The following is a 21,782-nucleotide window of genomic DNA, read 5'->3' on the forward strand; positions in this document are numbered from 1 at the left end:
CTTCTTCTTAATTTTAATTTTATTCCGTACGTTTTTTGGCTCTGCGTAACTTCTGCATACTTTCAGCTATTGAGACCATTTAACTTTTAAAATGTTCGTCTCATTCAGCTAACGATGGGACTTCTTCAAGTTTTTTTGTACTATTTATACTTTTTAAAATATTAAGCTTTTAGACACTTTTTTTTAACATTGAAGTCAATGAGAACATCCTTTTTCCTGCTTCAAAACACACGTTCTGCCAAAAGTTTCAGCTCCTTCATACTTTCACTTACAGACACCAAACAAACTTTAAAGCGGTCACAAAATATTCAGCTATCCAAACATGACTTTTCAGATTGATATCTTTTACGGTTTTTGTGAAAACGCAATTTACGTTTAGCGATTTTTTCAGAAAATGGAATCGGTTATAATGTAACCCTATGGAAGGGATTTAGAGTGTGTCATGTGACCTTTAGAGTGGAGATCTTTGAAAACAAAAATTATCTTTAAAAAAAGGGCGAACAAATTGCTCTCACGCCCACAAGATCTACTTGTCATACACAATTTATATATCAAAACGTAGGTATGCTTGTCTGGTTTCAGGCAATGTGATCAGTTTTGTGATACGTATTTTAGTTTTAGTTCCAGGAGCTTCTAAAGGACAAGAGCGACAAAACCACTCTCATTGACCGTCCATGTTAAAAAAATTTAAAATTTTCCTGCAAAACACACAAAGACGCTCTTTTCTAAATCGCTGGCATGGCCACAATTTTAAGTTTATCAACATAAATTTCATATCGATGCGTTCACAAGGGCCGTGTCTTTCAAACGGTGAAGTCGCTGTATCGATCGCATGTACGGTTGTGGATTTATTACGTTTTGTTTGGAGGCGTAATTAATGTATTGGTCTGTGAATTAAAAGGCGTTTGTAATGGAATTTCTTTCCATAAATAGCTTTCTACCTCAGTGCAATATTCCTCCTCACTGACCTGGGGGAGGGGAAACCTCTTGAGGGGGGAGGGGCGACCAGGAAGTCAGCATACTCTCTACTTTGCAGATAGAGAAAGGAGCTGTGTGTCCTAAAGATAGTGTAGTGGTTATGGTGAATGGCTTTGGTGCGGGCTCAGCAATTCAGCATTCCCACTCGCATTTTCCTCAGGGAATGCATTTTCTAGTTAGTGGGAATGCTTTAATAAGCATTCCCAGTATTGATATTCGTTTTTTATTATTAGTGGGAATGCTTTAATAAGCATTCCCAGTATTGATATTTGTTTTTTATTATTCTTCTTCTTAATTAGTGGGAATGCTTTAATAAGCATTCCCAGTATTGATATTCGTTTTTTATTATTCTTCTTCTTAATTTTAATTTTAATTTTAATTTTATTATTCCGTACGTTTTTTGGCTCTGCGTAACTTCTGCATACTTTGAGCTATTGAGACCATTCAACTTTTAAAATGTTCATCTCGTTCAGCTAACGATGGGACTTCTTCAAGTTTTTTTGTACTATTTATACTTTTTAAAATATTAAGCTTTTAGACACTTTTTTTTAACATTGAAGTCAATGAGAACATCCTTTTTCCTGCTTCAAAACACACGTTCTGCCAAAAGTTTCAGCTCCTTCATACTTTCACTTACAGACACCAAACAAACTTTAAAGCGGTCACAAAATATTCAGCTATCCAAACATGACTTTTTAGATTGATATCTTATACGGTTTTTGTGAAAACGCAATTTACGTTTAGTGATTTTTTTATCGGTTATAATGTAATCCTATGGAGCAGGTTTAGAGTGTGTCATGTGACCTTTAGAGTGGAGATCTTTGAAAACAAAAATTATCTTTAAAAAAAGGGCGAACAAATTGCTCTCACGCCCACAAGATCTACTTGTCATACACAATTTATATATCAAAACGTAGGTATGCTTGTCTGGTTTCAGGCAATGTGATCAGTTTTGCGATAGGCATTTGACTTTTAGTTCCAGGAGCTTCTAAAGGACAAGTGCCTCAAACGCCCTCCCATTGACCGTCCATGTTAAAAATTTTAAAAATTTTCCTGCAAAACACACAAAGACGCTCTTTTCTAAATCGCTGGCATGGCCACAATTTTAAGTTTATCAACATAAATTTCATATCGATGCGTTCACAAGGGCCGTGTCTTTCAAACGGTGAAGTCGCTGTATCGATCGCATGTACGGTTGTGGATTTATTACGTTTTGTTTGGAGGCGTAATTAATGTATTGGTCTGTGAATTAAAAGGCGTTTGTAATGGAATTTCTTTCCATAAATAGCTTTCTACCTCAGTGCAATATTCCTCCTCACTGACCTGGGGGGAGGGGAAACCTCTTGAGGGGGGAGGGGCGACCAGGAAGTCAGCATACTCTCTACTTTGCAGATAGAGAAAGGAGCTGTGTGTCCTAAAGATAGTGTAGTGGTTATGGTGAATGGCTTTGGTGCGGGCTCAGCAATTCAGCATTCCCACTCGCATTTTCCTCAGGGAATGCATTTTCTAGTTCTTTTTATTCTTATCCTTTATTCCGTACGTTTTTTGGCTCTGCGTAACTTCTGCATACTTTGAGCTATTGAGACCATTCAACTATTAAAATGTTCGTCTTGTTCAGCTAACGATGGGACTTCTTCAAGTTTTTTTGTACTATTTATACTTTTTAAAATATTAAGCTTTTAGACACTTTTTTTAACATTGAAGTCAATGAGAACATGCTTTTTACCGCTTCAAAACACACGTTCTGCCAAAAGTTTCAGCTCCTTCATACTTTCACTTACAGACACCAAACAAACTTTAAAGCGGTCACAAAATATTCAGCTATCCAAACATGACTTTTTAGATTGATATCTTTTACGGTTTTTGTGAAAACGCAATTTACGTTTAGTGATATTTTATCGGTTATAATGTAATCCTATGGAGCAGGTTTAGAGTGTGTCATGTGACCTTTAGAGTGCAGATCATCCACAAAAAATATTATCTTTAAAAAAAGGGGGAACAAATTGCTCTCACGCCCACAAGATCTACTTGTCATACACAATTTATATATCAAAACGTAGGTATGCTTGTCTGGTTTCAGGCAATGTGATCAGTTTTGTGATACGTATTTTAGTTTTAGTTCCAGGAGCTTCTAAAGGACAAGAGACATGTTAAAAAGTCTAAAAAATGTTTCTGCAAAACACACAAAGACGCTCTTTTCTAAATCGCTGACATGGCCACATTTTTAAGTTTATCAACATAAATTTTATATCGATGTGTTCACAAGGGCCGTGTCTTTCAAACGGTGAAGTCGCTGTATCGATCGCATGTACGGTTGTGGATTTATTACGTTTTGTTTGAAGGCTTCGATAACTGATTTTGTGTGTGGATGAAAGCGTTTCTAATGGTATTTTGATTCCCTAAATAGCTTTCCTTACCTCAGTGCAGTCCTCCTCCCCCACCTCATGTGTAGAAAGCCTCTTGAGGGGGGAGGGGCGACCAGTCAAGTCAGGACACTCTCTATATTGCAGATAGAGAAAGGAGCTGTGTGATATTAGGCTTTATAAGTACTGAAGGAACACTGCTTGTATGTCCTAATGATAGTGTAGTGGTTATGGTGAATGGCTTTTGTGCGGGCTCAGCAATTCAGCTATTCAGCATTCCCACTCGCATTTTCCTCAGGGAATGCATTTTCTAGTTGCATATCCCTGCCCTAGAGAATAGAATGGCGGTAGTTGCAACTTTTTATCTCACACAGTATTTGCGCAGCAATTTTTCAAATGCGTTTTTTTGGATAACAAACAGTTTCATGCTTTAAAAAAAAAAAAAAACACAGTAAAGTTAGCCCAATTTGTTTGCATAATATAAAAGATGAAGTTACGCAACATAAATAGATACCCAACATGTCACGCTTCAAAACTGCACACGCACGTGGAATGGCAACAAACTTTGGTACTTAAAAATCGCCATAGGCTATTGCTCTCGCTCCAACGTTGGCAGCGATACCTCACGTGTGGTTTGAACACCGTTTTCATATGTGGGCGGGACTTACGTATGCTTTCACTTCTGCGTGCGAGCACACGGGCGCTTTAAATGTATTTTTATTTTTTATTGTTAATTTCACTTTGTTTGTTTTTTAGTTTGACACTTTAAAAAATATATTTTTTTTGGATTACTTTTATTCCTATTACAAGGAATGTAAACATTCCTTTACATGCAATAGGAATATGGCATGACAGGTCCTCTTTACAGTGATATATGGGGTCAATAAGACCTAAATCTTCCATATATCCAATGAGAAGACTGGCCTCAATTGATACACAGAGTTAATCCCTGGAAAGATTTACCCCCTTAATGACCAGGCCATTTTTTGCGATATGGCACTGCGACAATTTATCATGCGACGCTGTACCCCCAAAAATTGATGTCCTTCTTTCCCCACACATAGAGCTTTCTCTTGGTGGTATTTGATCACCTCTGCAGTTTTTATTTTTTTTACGCTATAAAAAAATGACTGAAATTTTGTAAAAAAAAAAAAAAAAGATATATTTTTTACTTTCTGCTATAATATAATACATATCCAAAAAAATATATTAAAAAACGAAATTCATTAGTTTAGGCCAATATGTATTTAAAAAAAAAAAAAAAAATACAATAAGCATATATTGATTGGTTTGCGCAAATGTTATGGCGTCTACAAAATAGGGTATAGATTTATGGGCTTATCTATTTTTTTTAATGTTTTTACTAGTAATGGCGGCCATCTATTATTTTTAGCGGAGGACAAATCTGACTCCAAATGACACTTTTTGGGGACCAGCGACATTCTATTGATCAGTGCAAAATAAATGCACTGATCAATGTATAAATGACACTGGCAGGGAAGGTGTGCTCTGTGTGGAGGATAGATTCACTGGGACAACACAGAGATCGCTGTTCCTGATCACTAGGAACAGCAGATCTCCATGCTGTCCCCTGTCAGAATGGATCCACCTTGTTTACATAGGCAGAACTGGCATCTGCCTCTCTGTGCAGTGAAAGCGGGTGGCCGGAGAATATTGAGTCTGCCGGATCTGCGCTCCTGCTGGTACGTCGTTTTTGTGCAATAGAGCCACCCTGCCATGGTATATGTGTGGTGGGCGGTCTTGAAGTGGTTAAACAAATCCTCCCACATAAGTTGTACCCGTTTATCTGCAGTCTTCTCTTCTACATCTATTCAAAGTCCAGAATAGAGCTTTTCTGAACAGTCAAAATAAAGGGGGCTGAGAGCTGAAGTTACACTTCGTTCATATATTATGTCTGAGGTTTACAATCACTTTAAATCGACTAACAATCTCAGGCCCTAGGTCCATTTTCAAATAGGTTCAGTTTCCCTGACGGATTTAATGTATTGCTATATAGCATAGGACCTGGATATGCAATTAGCGGACCTCCAGCTATTGCAGAACTACGATTCCCATGAGGCATAGCAAGACTCTGACAGCCAAAAGCATGACACCCAGAGTCAGAGGCATGATGGGACTTGTAGTTTTGCAACAGCTGGAGGTCCGCTAATTGCATATCCCTGTCATAGGTGATTGGTGGCAGATTTTATCCACAGAGTGAAGCAATATTACACCTTTATTGCACAGAATTTGTAATAGCCAGCCATAACAGAAAATATATTATAATTATATATATATATATATATATATATATATATATATATACACACATACACACACACACACACACACACACACACATATATATATCTCTTGCGCTCGTACCATCATTCCCCCTGCCATGACAAATACCCATATTTGCCTAACCCAACATTCATAGCTAAATCTGTTGCACATTATCATCTGCAATGGAGAAGAGGTAGTACCAATATATAGGATGCGTAAAGTGGTCCTGTATTGAAATGTAAGTCCACCATTTACACTTAGCAGTCAGTCAATTTAGAGGCTTTCTTCTTCATGTTTGTGCAAGTGACTATGCATTTTTGGTCCCATAGACATTTAAAAGGCATTATAAGCCTTCCTACCTACACCTTGTGTTTTTGATCTGTCAGAAATGTGCATTGATTAGGTAGTTTCACGGTGTCATGTGTTGCCCCATATGCACAGCCTATAGCACAGAAACTCTTCACATTCCCTGTGTAATAGGTTTATGTGATTCTGTCCCTATGGAGCTTGTGTACATTTGGAGCTTCAAACAATGGGTGATAAAACACTCAGGTGTGAACAGATCCTTTGAGAATAATATGAGTCTTCAGCTTAAGTGCCGTTAGGTTTCGGAAATCGTGCAACATAACACTCAAGTGTGAAGATTTGCTATGCCATAAGGAACATCTACATATTGTACCCAAGTCATAATTAAAAAATAAATAAATAAGACCTCTTGCCTTGATTTCTTCCTGAAAAACAGCTGCGCACTTCCTGCGGCTAAAGCCTCATAGCTGTATATCCGCAGTGTAAGATTATCTAAACGGGACTGCAGAGTGCAAGTCTTACCAGATCTGGAGCAAGGTTTAGTGATAGGATTACTGTGCTGCTCACTGTTCTCCTTGCATAAAAGGAAGCTGTACCTGAGGATCCACAGCGCAAAGATCTCCCTGCTTCATCCATTCTGTGAAGTGTGTAAGTGGAACAATCGGATATAGGGAGAATTTCAATACCCCCCTTTTTTTTGTGTTTTATCTCAAGTGTTTTGTAAATAATAAAAAAAACGTGCTTTTAACCACTTCCTTACTGGGCACATATACCCCTTCCTGACCAGGTGAAATTTCAGCTTCCGGCACTGCGTCGCTTTAACTGACAATTGCGCGGTCATGCGACGTGGCTCCCAAACAAAATTGACGTCCTTTTTCCCCCACAAATAGAGCTTTATTTTGGTGGTATTTGATCACCTCTGCGGTTTTTATTTTTTGCACTATAAACAAAAATAGAGCGACAATTTTGAAAAAAAAAACAATATGTTTTACTTGTTACTATAATAAATTGCCCAATTTTTTTTAAAAAAATAATTTTTTCTCAGTCTAGGCGATACGTATTCTACATATTTTTGTAAAAAAAAAAAAAAAAAAAAAAAAAATCGCAAGAAGCGTCTGGTTTGCGCAAAAGTTATTGCGCTTACAAAATAGGGGACAGAATTATTTTTTTTTATTATTTTTTTTTACTACTAATGGCGGCGATCAGCATTTTTTTTCGTGACTGCGACATTATGGCGGAGACATTGGACACTTTTGACACAATAAATATGCACTAATTACTGTATAAATGTGACTGGCATTGAAGGGGTTAACACTAGGGGGTGAGGAAGGGGTTAATGTGTACCCTGAATTGTGTTACTAACTGTGGGGGAAGGGGGGTGACTGGGGGAGGTGACCGATGCTGTGTCCCTATGTACAAGGGACACAGATCCGTCTCCTCTCTCCCCTGACAGGACGTGGAGCTCTGTGTTTACACACAGAGCTCCACGTCTTGTCCCTGTAGCCGCCGATCGCGAGTCCCTGGCGGACATCGCGGCCGCCAGGCACTCGCATCGGCATCTCAGCGATGCGGCGAGCGCGCGCGCGCCTCCGCCGGACGCGCGCAGGCCGTAAAAACACGGCCTCCCAGAGATGTAGAGCCACCCTGCGGCCGTACAAAGTCGTACGGCCGTCGGGAAGTGGTTAATCCATTTTGAGGTCTCATGACGGTACAAAGAAAATCCTGGTGCCCCAACCCTCTTCCTTTTTTGTGTTTTATGTAGGGTATAGCGCGCTCCCGCGTATGGCGCGCACCCCTAAAGTTGCCCCGAATTCCTGTGGAAAAAAGTTTTTTTGTACTTACAGTTTTGGTGTCTTGCGCGGCGTCCATCGGCGGCCTCGTCGGGTCCGGCGTCCGTCTGCGGCTTCGGGTGTCCTCTTCGTCGGGTCCGGCATCCTTCTGCGGCGTCCTCCCCGCTCGTTTCCCGCGCCGAGTTTGAATACTGCGCCGACATATACAGAGCGCAGTAAACTCATGTATTGTCGGCAATGCTCGGCTACTCTCGCACTGACGTCCCGTACGTCCAGGAATCACCAGTATAAACTGTACAATCTTGTGTACACTATTATTATTATTTATATCATTATCATACTTTATTTCTATATTATCAAGGAATCCTTGTATTTAGTTCTTGCGCATTTTTACTTGTATAATCTACGGTTTAGTACACAGGCAGAACGGCGATCTGCCTATGTAAACAAGGCACACCACCATTCTGTCAGTAACAGGAAGACAGATCTATGCTTTCCCTTATTAGAAGCACCCCCCCCACACAGTGAGTAAGCACAGGCTAGGAACAATTAACCCTTTGATCGCCCCTGCTGTTAACCCCTTGAGCGGAATGGTTTCGGATCAGTACAGTTTGGAGTGGTTAGAATGGTCCCGCCTATTTAGGTGAGCGTTTCCACTGCAAGCAGGACCATCAGGGGCCATACAAAGTTTAGAAAAAATGCCCAACGTGTCCGCCAATCAGTGGAAAGTATTGTAGCTCTGCCTTAACAGAACCATTTTATATGGCCCCACATCTGAAGCAGGACCCATAATGGTGCGGTATGGTTCGGTTGTATGGGCCGCTTTCAGAATGGAAACACTCAAAATAGCGTACCGTACCGAACCAACCCAAATCGATACGCTCAGTGGAAATAAGGCATTTGTGTCACAGGACTCCAAAAAGTGTCAGGTGTCCGATTAGTCCGCCGCAATATCCCAGTGTGATATTAAGTTAAGTCGTTGATCGTTACTAGAAAAAAATATATATATTCCATAGTTTCTAGACGCTATAACTTTTGCTACTTTTGTAGCAGAAAGTAAAAAATAGATTTTTTTTCAAAATTGTCAGGGTCTTTTTTTATTTATAGCACAACAACAAAAACCGCAGAGGTGATCAAACACCTCCAAAAAAAAACTATTTCTGGGGGGAAAAAAAGGACATCAATTTTTATTTGTGTACAGTGTTGCATGACCATGAAATTGTCAGTTATAATGCCGCAGTGCAGTATCGCAAAAACTGGCCTGGTCATAAAGGGGGTTAAAAGGGGTTGTAAAGGTTCTTTTTTTTTTTTTTTTTTAAATAAACAAACATGTCATACTTACCTCCACTGTGCAGCTCGTTTTGCACAGAGTGGCCCCGATCCTCGTCTTCTGGGGTCCCTCGGCGGCTGTCTCGGCTCCTCGCCACAAGAGCTAACCCCCCGTTCTGGGAAGTGCATAGGATGCATTAAGGTGAAAAAATGCGAAGCTTTACAACCCTTTTAAATCTCCTGGACCTGAAGTGGTTAAAAACAAAACAAAGCTTCACAACCACTTTAAAATATTTCACAAGAGGCCCGCAAGAATAATAAAAGTAAAAAAAAAAGAAAAAAAAAAAAAAGGAATTACCTTTTTGTCCATGTCGACTGCTGAATTTGTCACCGATCTCTGGTCGTCTTGTTTGTCTTAGCAGGATCTTGATCAGGAAGGCTTCTTCTGCATTTGAGGAAATCATGACTTTCTCAATATACGACTCTGTAGACCCCTTATACCTGGGAAATGTCAAATAAAAAAAAGTTTTTCAGGTTACTTTCAAACTTGAGCTCACATCCATAGATTTCTCTGGTGAGCTCAGAATTAATACCACTTTAAAAAATAAAGGAACTAAAAAAAAAAAAAAAAAAAAGAAGAAGAAGTAAAAAAAAAAAAATGAAATTAAGTTGCTGAAAATGCTAGAATTAAAATATGATATTGTCCAGCACAGTGTACATCCTCTGGCGCTCTTAACCTGTATTTTTCTGGACATTAATAATTGCAACTCCGCATGACTGAGACCCCCTATAAGCCAAATAAATCGGGTATCCACCACCATGTAGGTGGAAATCCTGTTAAAGTTTGCAATCTGGCATTTTTCTTTACTTGCACAAAGACAAAAGTTGACAAAGTGACTTACGTTATAGGAACGTCCTTGTATTGTGGTTGCTGTGGCCCAGTGCTGCCCTCTAGAGGAGTCTGGGTGATAGTCGGCATGGATTTATTCACCAGGACCTGCTTGTTTTCCACCTTCTCTCCTGATCACAGAAATTTGCAATATTAGACAATTTTCAATAAAGGGCCAGCTCAACTTTGGCCAAAAAACAAAAAACACTAATTGCACAAACCAATACTACTTCAACCTGCATTACCTTTAATTTTCTAAAACTTTAAAAAATAAAATAAGATATAAAAAGATAAGAAAATGTTGCTTCCTTGCAATATGGTGGTGCATCTATACACTACTGGTGCACAACATGCTCCTTGAAAGATTATGAACAGCTTCTATGACCGATTCACTGTTTTTCAAAAAAAAGGCTGCACAAGTCAAATTTTAGGCATCCCCGGCAGCAGGATTTTAAGCGGTGAGATACTGCCTAGGCACTGCAGCTGACTGGTTTGAACACAGGATTGCCCAGGTAGCCATAATGAAAGTAGACCTTCCCATTCAGGAGGACATTGTGAAACTGGAACTGCAATTGAAAAATGCATCAACATCCTTGTAACATATATAGCACAATTTTTGGATTTTTTCCTTTTAGGCTACTTTCACGCTTTTATCTTAGTGTGGACTTCTGGGGAAAATCAGTGAACCAATCACACAAGCAGTAAATAATGTTTCTGGGGGCGATTTGTACACATTCTGTGTACAGAACCCCTCCAGGTAGCCATATTGCATTTTCAGAAAATTACAGAGCATCAGATTGAAAAGGAAAGGCAATTTTTAATAACATTCAATCACAATATGACTTGTGTAGCAAGTTTATATGCTGCATTTATTCTTTATTTGCAATTTTCTTCCCCACAAAAGTGGAGTTACCCTTTAAATGATCTAAATGCAATAAACCAATCCTTCTGGTTGCTTAGCGATACCATACCTTGCACAGCATCATTGTACTGCACAAATTGAAGCTATTCATTTAAATTTAAAACGTTAATGTTATGCCGTAGTATTTACAGCTCCAGCAGTAAAAGGGTTAAGGGAGAAGTTCACCTCTGGGAACAGGTTACATGTTCCATCCATTGTTAGGGTGGAACATGCAACAAGTTCCCAATGTTGCAGCCGTTGCCAGTCCCCCCCCCCCCCCCCCCCCCCCCCGGTGACAGCATTACGGGGAGAAGTTCCCCATACTAGCTGTCAGTTTTTTAAATCAGCACAGCTATGCGGGGCTCCACTCACACGGCCACGTCATTCATTCACAGAGTTATGTGAAAGAATGAACTACATGTAGACATCCTTTGCGGATGTCGGCTTGTAGTTTTCAATGGACTACCATGCCACTGTGGAGCGCCAACAGAGTTCATTGATTTTTCCTGTCAGTGAATCTGCTTGCCCATACAGGAGGTACGGGCACGCAAATGGACTGAGGGGTCTGCAGGAGGCCTGCATTGCACCAGCAATCTGCTGATCACGGGTGCAATGCTTTACAGGAAAAAAAAAAAAATGGAACTTTTTTTTTTACCTGTAAAATAAATGTACATTTATTTTAACTTATACTTTAAAGAGTATTTAAAATCAAAAATCAAAGATGCAACACCCTTTCCTGTCCGAGGGTGACAAAGCTCACTCAACTGTCCTGCATATATGAAGGGACAGTCTTGTCACCCTAGAGCAGGACTACAGGACACCTCTCGCATTCCTCTTCTGAATATGAAAACATGTTTTGTAGTTCACAGAAATAGCTGGAAAGAGCCAACTGGTAACAGAGCAGTACAGGTAGCTATTAGCACACACAATTTCTGTCAGGATCAACAGGTACATTAGCAGACAAATAATGGCAAGTAAGAGATTCATTGTTTATATACACAAAATGTTCAAGAATGTTCTTTACTTTTTGACACTTCACACAGAAGAGATATTGCACGAAACTACAAAAGGTTTATGTGACAGCTGGATTCTTTACCTGGTGAACAAATTCCATCCGCATCTAAAATTTCATGTCTCCATATTTGTTTGCGCGTAGTGGCGTCCAACATGGGCCCCATAACTTTATCAAATGTCTGATTGCTGTAGCGCTTCAGAGTGCATTTAGCATTTTTGTAGACGAGACATCGTCCAAAGCCTAGGAGGGAATTAATTTACCCGTTAGCCTGTACATGAAAAACTAAAAACACCAACATTTATTTTATATACAGTAATCTCACAAAAGCCCCTCACATTTTTGTAAATATTTTATTATATCTTTTCATGTGACAACACTAAAGAAATGACACTTTGTTACAATGTAAAGTAGTGAGTGTACAGCTTGTATGACAGTGTAAATTTGCTGTCCCCTCAAAATAACTCAACACACAGCCATTAAGGTCTAAACAGCTGGCAACAAAAGTAAATACACCCCTAAGTGAAAATATCCAAATTGGGCCCAATCAGCCATTTTTCCTCCCTGGTGTCTTGTGACTCATTAGTGTTAGGTCTCAGGTGTGAATGGGGAGGTGGTGTGTTAAAGTTTGCGTTATCACTCTCACTCTCTCATACTGGTCACTGGACGTTCAACATGGCACCTCATGGCAAAAAACTCTCTGCGGATCTGAAAATGTTTTTTGTTGCTCTACATAAAGAAGGCCTTGGCTATAAGAAAAAGATTGCCAAGACCCTGAAACTGAGCTGCAGTACCATTGCCAAGATCATAGAGCGGTTTAACAGGACAGGCCTCACCATGGTCGACCAAACAAGTTGAGTGCACGTGCTTAGCGTCATATCCAGAGATTGTCCTTGGGAAATAGATGTACGAGTGCTGCCAGCATTGCTGCAGAGTTGAAGGGGTGGTGCGTCAGCCTGTCAGTGCTCAGACCATATGCCGTACACTGCATCAAATTGGTCTGCATGGCTGTTGTCCCAGAAGGAAGCCTCTTCTAAAGATGATGCTCAAGAAAGCCCGCAAAAAAATTGAAGACAAGCAGACTAAAGGACATGGATTACTGGAACCATGTCCTGTGGTCTAATGAGACCAAGATAAACGTATTTGGTTCAGATAATGTCAAGAGTGTGTGGCGTGCAAAGACAAGTGTGTCTACAGTCGAGCATGGTGGTGGGGGTGTCATGGTCTGGGCCTCCATGAGTTCCGTCAGCACTGGGGAGCTACAATTCATTGTGACATACTGAAGCAGAGCATGATCCATTACCTTTGGAGACTGGGCCGCAGGGCAGTATTCCAACATAACGACCCCAAACATACCTCCAAGACGACCACTGCCTTACTAAAGAAGCTGCGGGTAAAGGTGATGGACTGGCCAAGCATGTCTCCAGATCTAAACCCTATTGAGCATCCTTGGGGCATCCTCAAATGGAAGATGGAGGAGCACAAGGTCTCCAACATCCACCAGCTCTGTGATGTCATCATGGAGGAGTGGAAGAGGACTCCAGTGGCAACCTGTGAAGCTCTGGTTAACTCCATGGCCAAGAGAGTTATGACAGCGCTGGAAAATAATGGTGGCCACACAAAATATTGACACTTTGGGTCCAATTTGGATATTTTCACGTGGGGGGCGTGCCAGAGCCAAGCCGTTCTGAAAGACTCGGTTCCCGAGCCTTTCCGAGATCAGCCGAGCTGTCCTCCGCCTTTCTGTGCTTTTACAATGCTCTCCTGCGCCCCCCGCCACCTCTGGCCACATACGGTATTGCATGCCATTGAAGTCAATGCGGAACAAAATTATTTTCGTTTCAATTGACTTCAATGCTCGCTTTGATATGCAAGTACTTTGGATTACAAGCATCCTCCTGGAACAGATTATGCTTGAAATCCGAAGTTCCACTGTACAGTATATATATTATATATACATACACACACCGCTGTTTAGGGAACAATCTGATATGGTTTCTGTAGAGAAGATCACAACCATCAGGAGTTTCTCAAACTTGTTTTTACCATGAATTATTTACTATAAAATTATGTCTCAATTAATAAAAATGGAAAGAAAGGCTGACTTCTAGGATATTGTTGACAGGCCGGCCTTTAATCTAGAAAAGACTATGGGGGTGATTTACTAAGAAGAACGCACTGAACCAGTACATACATTAATTGGTGTGCCGGAAAAGTCAATCGAACGTGCGAACTCACATAATGTATTTATTATAGCGATAATAAATACCCGCATATGTAAACTGCAACTGTCACTAGGGTAACTGCGGTTTTCTTGATAATAGCGCACGCCCAATAAAATTGGTTAATTTCATCTCACTGGATGTTGCACATTTGATATACACAGCGGCCGCGCATCTAGATGCAGGAACCCAGTTTTTATAGAATCTAATAGTAAAGAAGATGCAGATTTCCAGGATTGGACTAACAAATGTTTCTAGTGAAAGGCAACTGGTGTTTTCTATTAAACAAGGGCTAAATCGGCCAATGAAATGCATCACAGTTGAACTTAGGAATGTGTCTAAACTTTGTAAAGTTAAACTAAATTAAATCCTTTCTTATTTTTTGCATGGGCATAGAGTGCAGAGGGATTAGAAGTCTTGTCAGTTTTTGGGGATGTCTGCACCCTTGATGGGGTGAAGACAACATCCAAATTTTGCCAGTTCCTCCTTTAAATGTATTCCCTTCCTGTCACATAGCCAAACAGTAAGTGAGGGTAAAACCTTACTAATGTCTTTCCTTGGGGACACAAAGGTCAATTTAAATAGTTTCTCCATTAGGTAAATTGCACTCAAGCATTTTTGCTGTGTACACCCCAAATTATTAGTTATCTCGGACTTACGGGTTTATTTACTAAAGGCAAAGCCACTTTGCACTACAAGTGCACTTGGAAGTGCAGTAGCTGGAGATCCGAGGGGGACATGCAAGGAAAATAAAAAAAACAGCATATTTGTTTCTACATGATTGAATCACCTCAGATTTACAGCGAGTACACTTTTATTGCAGAGTGGATTTGCCTTTAATAAACCCCAAAAAAATAAAATCATTTTGGGAGTACAAAACAAAGTGCTAGAGTGCAATTTGCCTAATGGGGACACTAGTTGGATTGACCTGTGTGTCCCCAAGGAAAGACATTGGTAGGGTTTTACCTTCACTTCCTGTTTACTATGTGACAGGAAGTGAAGCCAATTTTGAGAAAAGGGACACAAAGCCCAATCTAAAAAGACAAGCAGGGGTTCTAACACTTACTTGTTTTCACTCAAATGCCCACAAATTAGAATAGGATTGTCTTGAGCTAGATTTTAGCTCAGTGCTCTAAATCAGTGGTTCTCAACCCTGTCCTCAAGTACCCCCCAACAGTCCATGTTTCCAAGTCTTTCTTCATCTTTCACAGGTGCTTTAAATCATAGTCAATGGCTTGGTATTTTGTACAGCTATTTTAGCCAAGATAAATTCCCAAAAACTGTCAGGGTACTTGAGGACCGAGACTGAGAACCACTGCGCTAAAATGGAAAATAGAATACCTACCTCTCCCTAATTTTCCTTTCCTGGTGCCTATCCATGGCAGCATACAGACAATGCATGCATATGCTACCATGAAGGCCCCAAGAAAGTAGCTTTTAGACAAAATTACACCTTGTTTTGTGTTGCTATGCCAATCAGCATAGTTAAGCTGCAGCTGGGAAATATGTTGCATGAAAATTGTTTAGGGGGGAGTGTAAAATGCACGACTTGAATTGAGTATGCACGCACGTGCAAAACAAAACAAAAATTGCTACAAATGTTATTGGTCAACAAAACAGGACTTGGAAAAGAGCAAGGAAAGCAAAAAAACACATGTATGTTAATTTGAGACAATAACAGAATATGGCTTTGAGGTCTGACCATTTTGCAGAGAAAATGAACAGGAGTAAAAGGACTGTGTCCACAAACACAGACAGTCTCTCGAGGATTTAAACATTTATTAGTCACAACATCTTGAGGAAGATTTTGCAAAATAATGCAATAAATCAAAGTGAAACTAACAACCTACAAACATTGACAACATCACGTCAAAAATACCACCACAAACTAAAAAAATATTGTGCCTCTCCCACACACTAAGAAACCCCTAGTCAAACACACAGCAAGCCAGCCCCATGAAAGGGGCTTCAAAAGTCAACCACCTTGTTCCCATATTCAGGGGGACAAGGGCCTCTTCCACACAACCCTAGGCTGGGGTTGTGGGGGGCTACAGAAAGGGGGGGCTTTTACGGAATGTGGAAAGCCCCTTTAAACTTGTGGGTACAAAGGTGCTTTGTGGCTGGTATTGGGCTGAGCCCAAAATGCCCCAAAGGTAGAAAGCTATGTAGCATGCCTGTGGCCTTGTATGGCTCAGGAAGGGGTTGGGCGATCGCTCTTCTCGCCCCTTTCCTAGCTGGCCCTGTTTGCTCTGAAAAAGGAAGTGGTTTGGATTGGTGAAGGCAGCTCACAGCTTTTTGAGAATTAGGTGGAGTGTGGAGTTCCCCTTTAAAAGCAAAAGCTAGCCCAAAGAAATCATATGCATTAGAGGGGGAAGGTTAAATGCCTTTTTAGGAGAAGCTAGAGGAGCGAGAGTCTTTTCACATCATTTTAACAAGGTGCAGGTCACATGTTGGCAGCGTAACATGCCAACATGACCTGTGTGCAAATCTCCTTAAAAAAATAAATATACAAAGGTGAACCAGTGTACGTTGCTTAACATTTTCTAAGACTTTGGCCGCGCAGTGAACAAACTCATGTGAACGAGCGCAGAAGCCCCTTGCGCATGCGCATAGATTACATTGATCTCACGCAGTTCTAAACATACTTGCAGGCACAGCAGGCTTTCTCTGAAAAAGTTACTTTCTCATTCTATTTTGGGCATATTTGTTACTTGGGCAGTTGTTGCTAAACGTCCTCACATCACCCCATAATATTGGGGTCTCCATCTTCTGTCAATATTGAATTGGAGATGCTGTGCGCCATGTCCATAGTGGGGCACAGATTGCATTCTCCCGTGCGCCGAGATCGCTATAGTAAATGGGGGATTCGTGCTCTGTTACCGGCGCACCATTTCGTAAATATGGAAAGGTGCATTGCGCCTTGCAATAAACCTCTACTGATGGCGCACGGCTTTTGTAAATCACCCCCAGAGTCTCTTCCACAAAAAAAGCTGAATGAGAGAAAAACATTTATAGCCAGCTTTAAAAAAGTGTAACCGCAACACAAGGCATGGCATTCATTTTAAATGCCACCCCAAAACTTTGAAGAAACACAGCTGTGTTTCTTAAGAGTGCTACAGTGAACAGAGTCAGAAATGTTTTGCATGTGATGCACTGGATGGCAATTTATTTCAATGAGCTGCCTTAAAACACGTTCATCTATTTATGTTATTGCAATGTAATGGACAGGATAGATGTGAATGGGCCCTAAGGATCCTTTTTTATTTTAGTCATGTAATGTTTTTTTGTTTTTAAAGAAGGACCCTTATTTTTGTGTTTTAAAAAAAAAAGCACCAGTCAGAACATTCAACAAAAATCTTTCTGACAAGGGTTTATGTGCATTCGTTCTATTTTTCATCATTAATAGCAAGAAAATGCCTGCCTTGTGTAGACAACCAGTAGCCCCATCAGAAGGGGGAAGGGGAGCTGGGCCAGCACAGAGAGTAATCAGACACTCCCAGTAGAGGGGAGGGCTATGAGGTGCGAGAAGGTAGGGGGCCGCGCTAGGGAATAAACTTTCACTGAATTCTTCAAATTATTCATCAAGTTCAAAAGCACGTTGCAGGCGATTAAAGAATTTATGGAAAGAAAATAAACAGTGCTAGAAAGCATTTAAAAGAGGAGTTCCAGTCATTTTGGGTTTGTTAAAAAACTGTAGCTGCTGACTTTTATTAAACACACATTCTCACCTGTCCCAGGATCCAGCGATGTGCTCACCCAAGCTGTCCCTTCCATCGATCTTTGCTTCCACCCGCCACCATTTCAATTGTGGGCACTCGGCTAGGACAGCTTGCGGCTTCACAGCTGGGTGCCCACTATGCATGCGCGAGCCGTGCATTGCGACTGGTCCTGCAGTCTTCTGGGACCTGTGATGTGTCCCAGATGTCTGCAGGGAGGGAGGGGGAGAGGAGAACTTCCGGTTGGATCGCCTAGACCGGGGATAAGCAATTAGCGGACCTCCAGCTGTTGCCAAACTACAAGTCCCATCATGCCTCTGCCTCTGGGTGTCATGCTTGATGCTGTCAGAGTGTCGCTATGCCTCATGGGACTTGTAGTTTGGCAACATCTGGAGGTGCGCTAATTGCTTATCCCTGGCCTAGACGATCAACGCAGACATGGGAGCTGGGTACCTGTCAAAACCAGGTACCTGCTCCCCCCAGCCCTCTCAAAAAAAAATGTGCCATTTGGAGAAGAGGAGGCCTAAAAGTGGAACTTCCCTTTTGGGTGGAGCGGCGCTTCAAGATAGATTTTTTTGTGCTTTTACTCTTCTTCTGGTTGGCAACATGGCCTATTGAACTGAACAATCTGCATGGCTAATAATGTATATCAACTGTCATTAGGAGAGATAGGTGCAGAGTAATTACACTGAGCCACTGAGAGCTCCCTTTAGTGGCTAAAAAGGTACAGATGTCTATATTTAAGCCTCCATCACAAAGGCAATCATCTGCATACATTACATGCTGAGTGGCGCCGTTGCCGTTTGCATGTATTCGCACACCCAGCCCAGCGTCCAGGGTCGCTCATCCATCCCTAACCACAGGAAACTGCTGGATATGTGGATACATGTGAACACGCACAGTGGCGACTCTGCTCAGCCTGTCATTTCTTTGCACATGCTGAGCAGCCACAGTTCGTTGTAAATACCTGTGATCCCAGCCGCATAAATCTGCTGATTTTTGGCTCAGGAAGATATACGGTTTCTGAGATAAATCGCCTGCATAAAAGGAGAACGTCATACAACAGAAATAGGATGGCGCAGGCCTGTGAAAATCACACGAAAAATGACTTCAATCTTAACCCTGCGACCACATCCAACATTGAGAACACCATGCTAAGGGGTCCATGCGACATGCAATTCCAGCTTTGCCTTCTATTCATGTTTCATGTTCATCAGTCTGATAACAATGTTACCATTTACGGTTTGCAAAGCAAATTCCATTCTCACCTTTATCGTCTAGCTAATTGGACAGAACTAGTAATTAGTGAGAAATAAATTAGGCTCTGGTCAAAAAAAGGCACAGATCACCTTTACACCACTATTATACACAGCACACTCGCTTTCCTTTTATTCCTCGTTTAGTCAAGATGGTTGCATCGGTTGCCAGGCTGCTGTAAAATTATGCCCAGAAATGTATCTTACACATTAGCGCCTGCTGTTACCCATTTTTCTCCTTTGCGGCTCAGTCAATACGACAGGAATTAAATAAGTGGGGTTTTTTTTTTACTCTCTTTGGTAAAACAGAACCCTTAAGAAAATGAAAACTTGTTTCTCTTCGTCTATTGTGCGGATTCTATGGCCAATTGATTGGCAGTGTACATCCACACAGCTCTTTTAGGTGTCTGTGTGTTGTGCTATAGGATCCTTTCTTGGGCAACAAAAGTTATATTTAAGTTGTACGAAGTGCTGGGGGTGCATCAGTGCCGTCATCAAACATGTCACTAGGCAGGGGAGTGTTGAGAGCATAACAGGCCTTTATTTAGGTTTCTGGATACTGGGTTTCATCTCATAGAACAATGAGATGGAGGCGTCTGTCTATTCAGTGATGGTAATTGGAGGTGCCATTCTTTTGTTGAGAAGTGGTGAAGCTTGATTTTGAGTGTGTATGTGTCATCTTTGAGTTTGTTTAGCTGGCTAAAGCTGTCTGGCATGTCAAATCGATCTTGGGGTTTTCAGGCACTGCTTCTCCTATGTATAGCAGGTGCCTGTCCCATTTAAAAAAAAAAAAAAAAAATTACACACACTTTTTTTTGCATGAAAAAATGACAGCTAAAAAAAACAAAACAAAAAAACAACAAGAGTGGAGGTATAAAATGTGTGCATACTTATGCAAGTTTTACTGCTGCCCCCTAGAAATAGGATTTTTGTACTCACTGTAAAATCCATGTCTGCTGAGTGAGGGACACAGGAAGTACTAAAAATTTGAGTTATACTGCAACCTACAAAAGTTATGGACTGGCAAAAATAAAAAATAAAAAAAGAAGTGTACGCCTGCACAGAATAACCTCTTCCACCATGATTTGTAACACAGCAGTACCAAAAGCATGATCATAAACACAGTGGACTCCTAGAAAGCAAGTCTGCAGTAAGTACAATTTTTTTGAATTTTTTTCCTTTTCATTGAGGGACACAGAAAAGCCTAAATAAGTTTGTGTTTACACACACACACACACACACACACACACACACACACACACAGGGACCACAGAGTGCGCGTGCTACAGCGAGCTCTATTCTGAGAGGACGTCAATAGATGTCCTCCCAGACCTGGACATCAGCGCTGTACCCATCATTTGGCTATATCGCAGTGGTTAATTGATCCCATTGAGTATCTAAACATATGTTATTCCCATAGTGTTGCATGGTTTTACAGTTTTTCATTGACCATGGACCCAGAATAGATTTGACACCTTGCAAACCAAGTGTATTTTGTGAATATGATCTAGTTGTTGTACCCACTTACATTACACTGTACTAGATGGTCAACTGAATCAGAGGACTGTATTACTCTACTCTTTGAAAAAAATTAAAATAATGTAATGAACAAAAGAAACATGGCTTTAATGTCTATGCGGTCAAATTAGCAAACGTGTTGCAGGATAGCAAACTGGTCTCATAGAGAAGATCATGATGATCTAGTTGAGGCCACAGATCACCTGCTAGGAGTCAAACCAGATAAATGTACCACATTTGCCTGGGCCATTCCAGCACAAGATAATCATTGTAATGCCTTCTAGCTCAATCCTTTAAAAGCAGGCAAGAAAGATGTTTCAAGGAAACAAATGCATAGATCAGGTGTGCATTGGTCCCATGGAACCACCAGAGCATCCACTGCTTCTGCTTGAGGGTCCCTGCATCTAAAGATAGACCTGTCCAGTCTGCTGTTGAACCTGGAAGCCAGAATATCCACATCTAGGACCTGTGATACACCTCTGTATCCAGGCATGTGGGCAAAGTCTGCCAGTCCTTTGGCTATGCCTGTGGTGCATTGTACATGTCTGACAAGGCTGGAGCATGACGTTTTGGCCAGCCTAGGATCCAATCAACTCTTGCAGCACTGAAACTTTGTGCCAAAGGGCAGGGCCACAAACTGGTAGTGCAGGGGTCCCACGGCAAAGAGTAGGAATCACTAATGTGCTGGGAAGACATGTAAGCAAGTCTATTTAATGTCCCCAAATCCAGACAGTACCTGGTAAAGGGAGGCAGACTGGCAGATTCCATGTCGAATTTTCCATAGCTAGTATGGGAAAAATGCCCCCTTTGGGTTTGGAAATTGTAAACAAGATTTTACTCAATCTCTAGGTACCTTGTGCCACATGAACTGGGGCAAAAATACCCTGGTCTAGAAGAACATAGAGGGCTCAATGGAGACCTACTAACCTGTGCATTTGGAAAGTTGGAGGTGATAAACTGAAAAAAGGCAGATAGCGAAAGCATCAGCCACCTCTGTGGGTAAATGGGGAGCCAAGCTCGGGGGGGGGCTTAATGTGCTGATGAATATTTGAAATAAATCCTGTTTATATTACCTACATTATTTCAGGTGCACTTAAATCAGGTGCACTATCATTTGGTCTCTGCACTTCTCTATGCAGTGCAGGAAGATTTGGAAGTGGTGTCCTCAAAGCATCAGGGTATCATGCCTCAGTACTCCTCTAAAGAGCCCTCGGCACTGATGCAAGCATTGGTTATTTATTTTTTAAGAGTTATGCAAATGTCATAATTTGTGGAT

General features: G+C 41.1%; 1 protein-coding gene across 1 annotated transcript in view; it reads right to left on the reverse strand.

Moving 5' to 3' along the window:
• Window positions 1-21,782, reverse strand: part of POLR3B (RNA polymerase III subunit B) — a 174,551-nt gene that overhangs the window by 44,182 nt on the left and 108,587 nt on the right. The window contains exons 21-23 of the mRNA XM_040345215.1: window positions 11,879-12,037; window positions 9,895-10,012; window positions 9,351-9,493 (exon numbers count right to left, since the gene is read on the reverse strand). Of these exons, the coding sequence (XP_040201149.1) occupies window positions 9,351-9,493; window positions 9,895-10,012; window positions 11,879-12,037 (420 nt within the window). The remainder of the gene's footprint in view (window positions 1-9,350; window positions 9,494-9,894; window positions 10,013-11,878; window positions 12,038-21,782) is intronic.

This window comes from Rana temporaria, chromosome 3 (assembly GCF_905171775.1).
Source record: "Rana temporaria chromosome 3, aRanTem1.1, whole genome shotgun sequence".
NCBI lineage: Eukaryota > Metazoa > Chordata > Amphibia > Anura > Ranidae > Rana > Rana temporaria.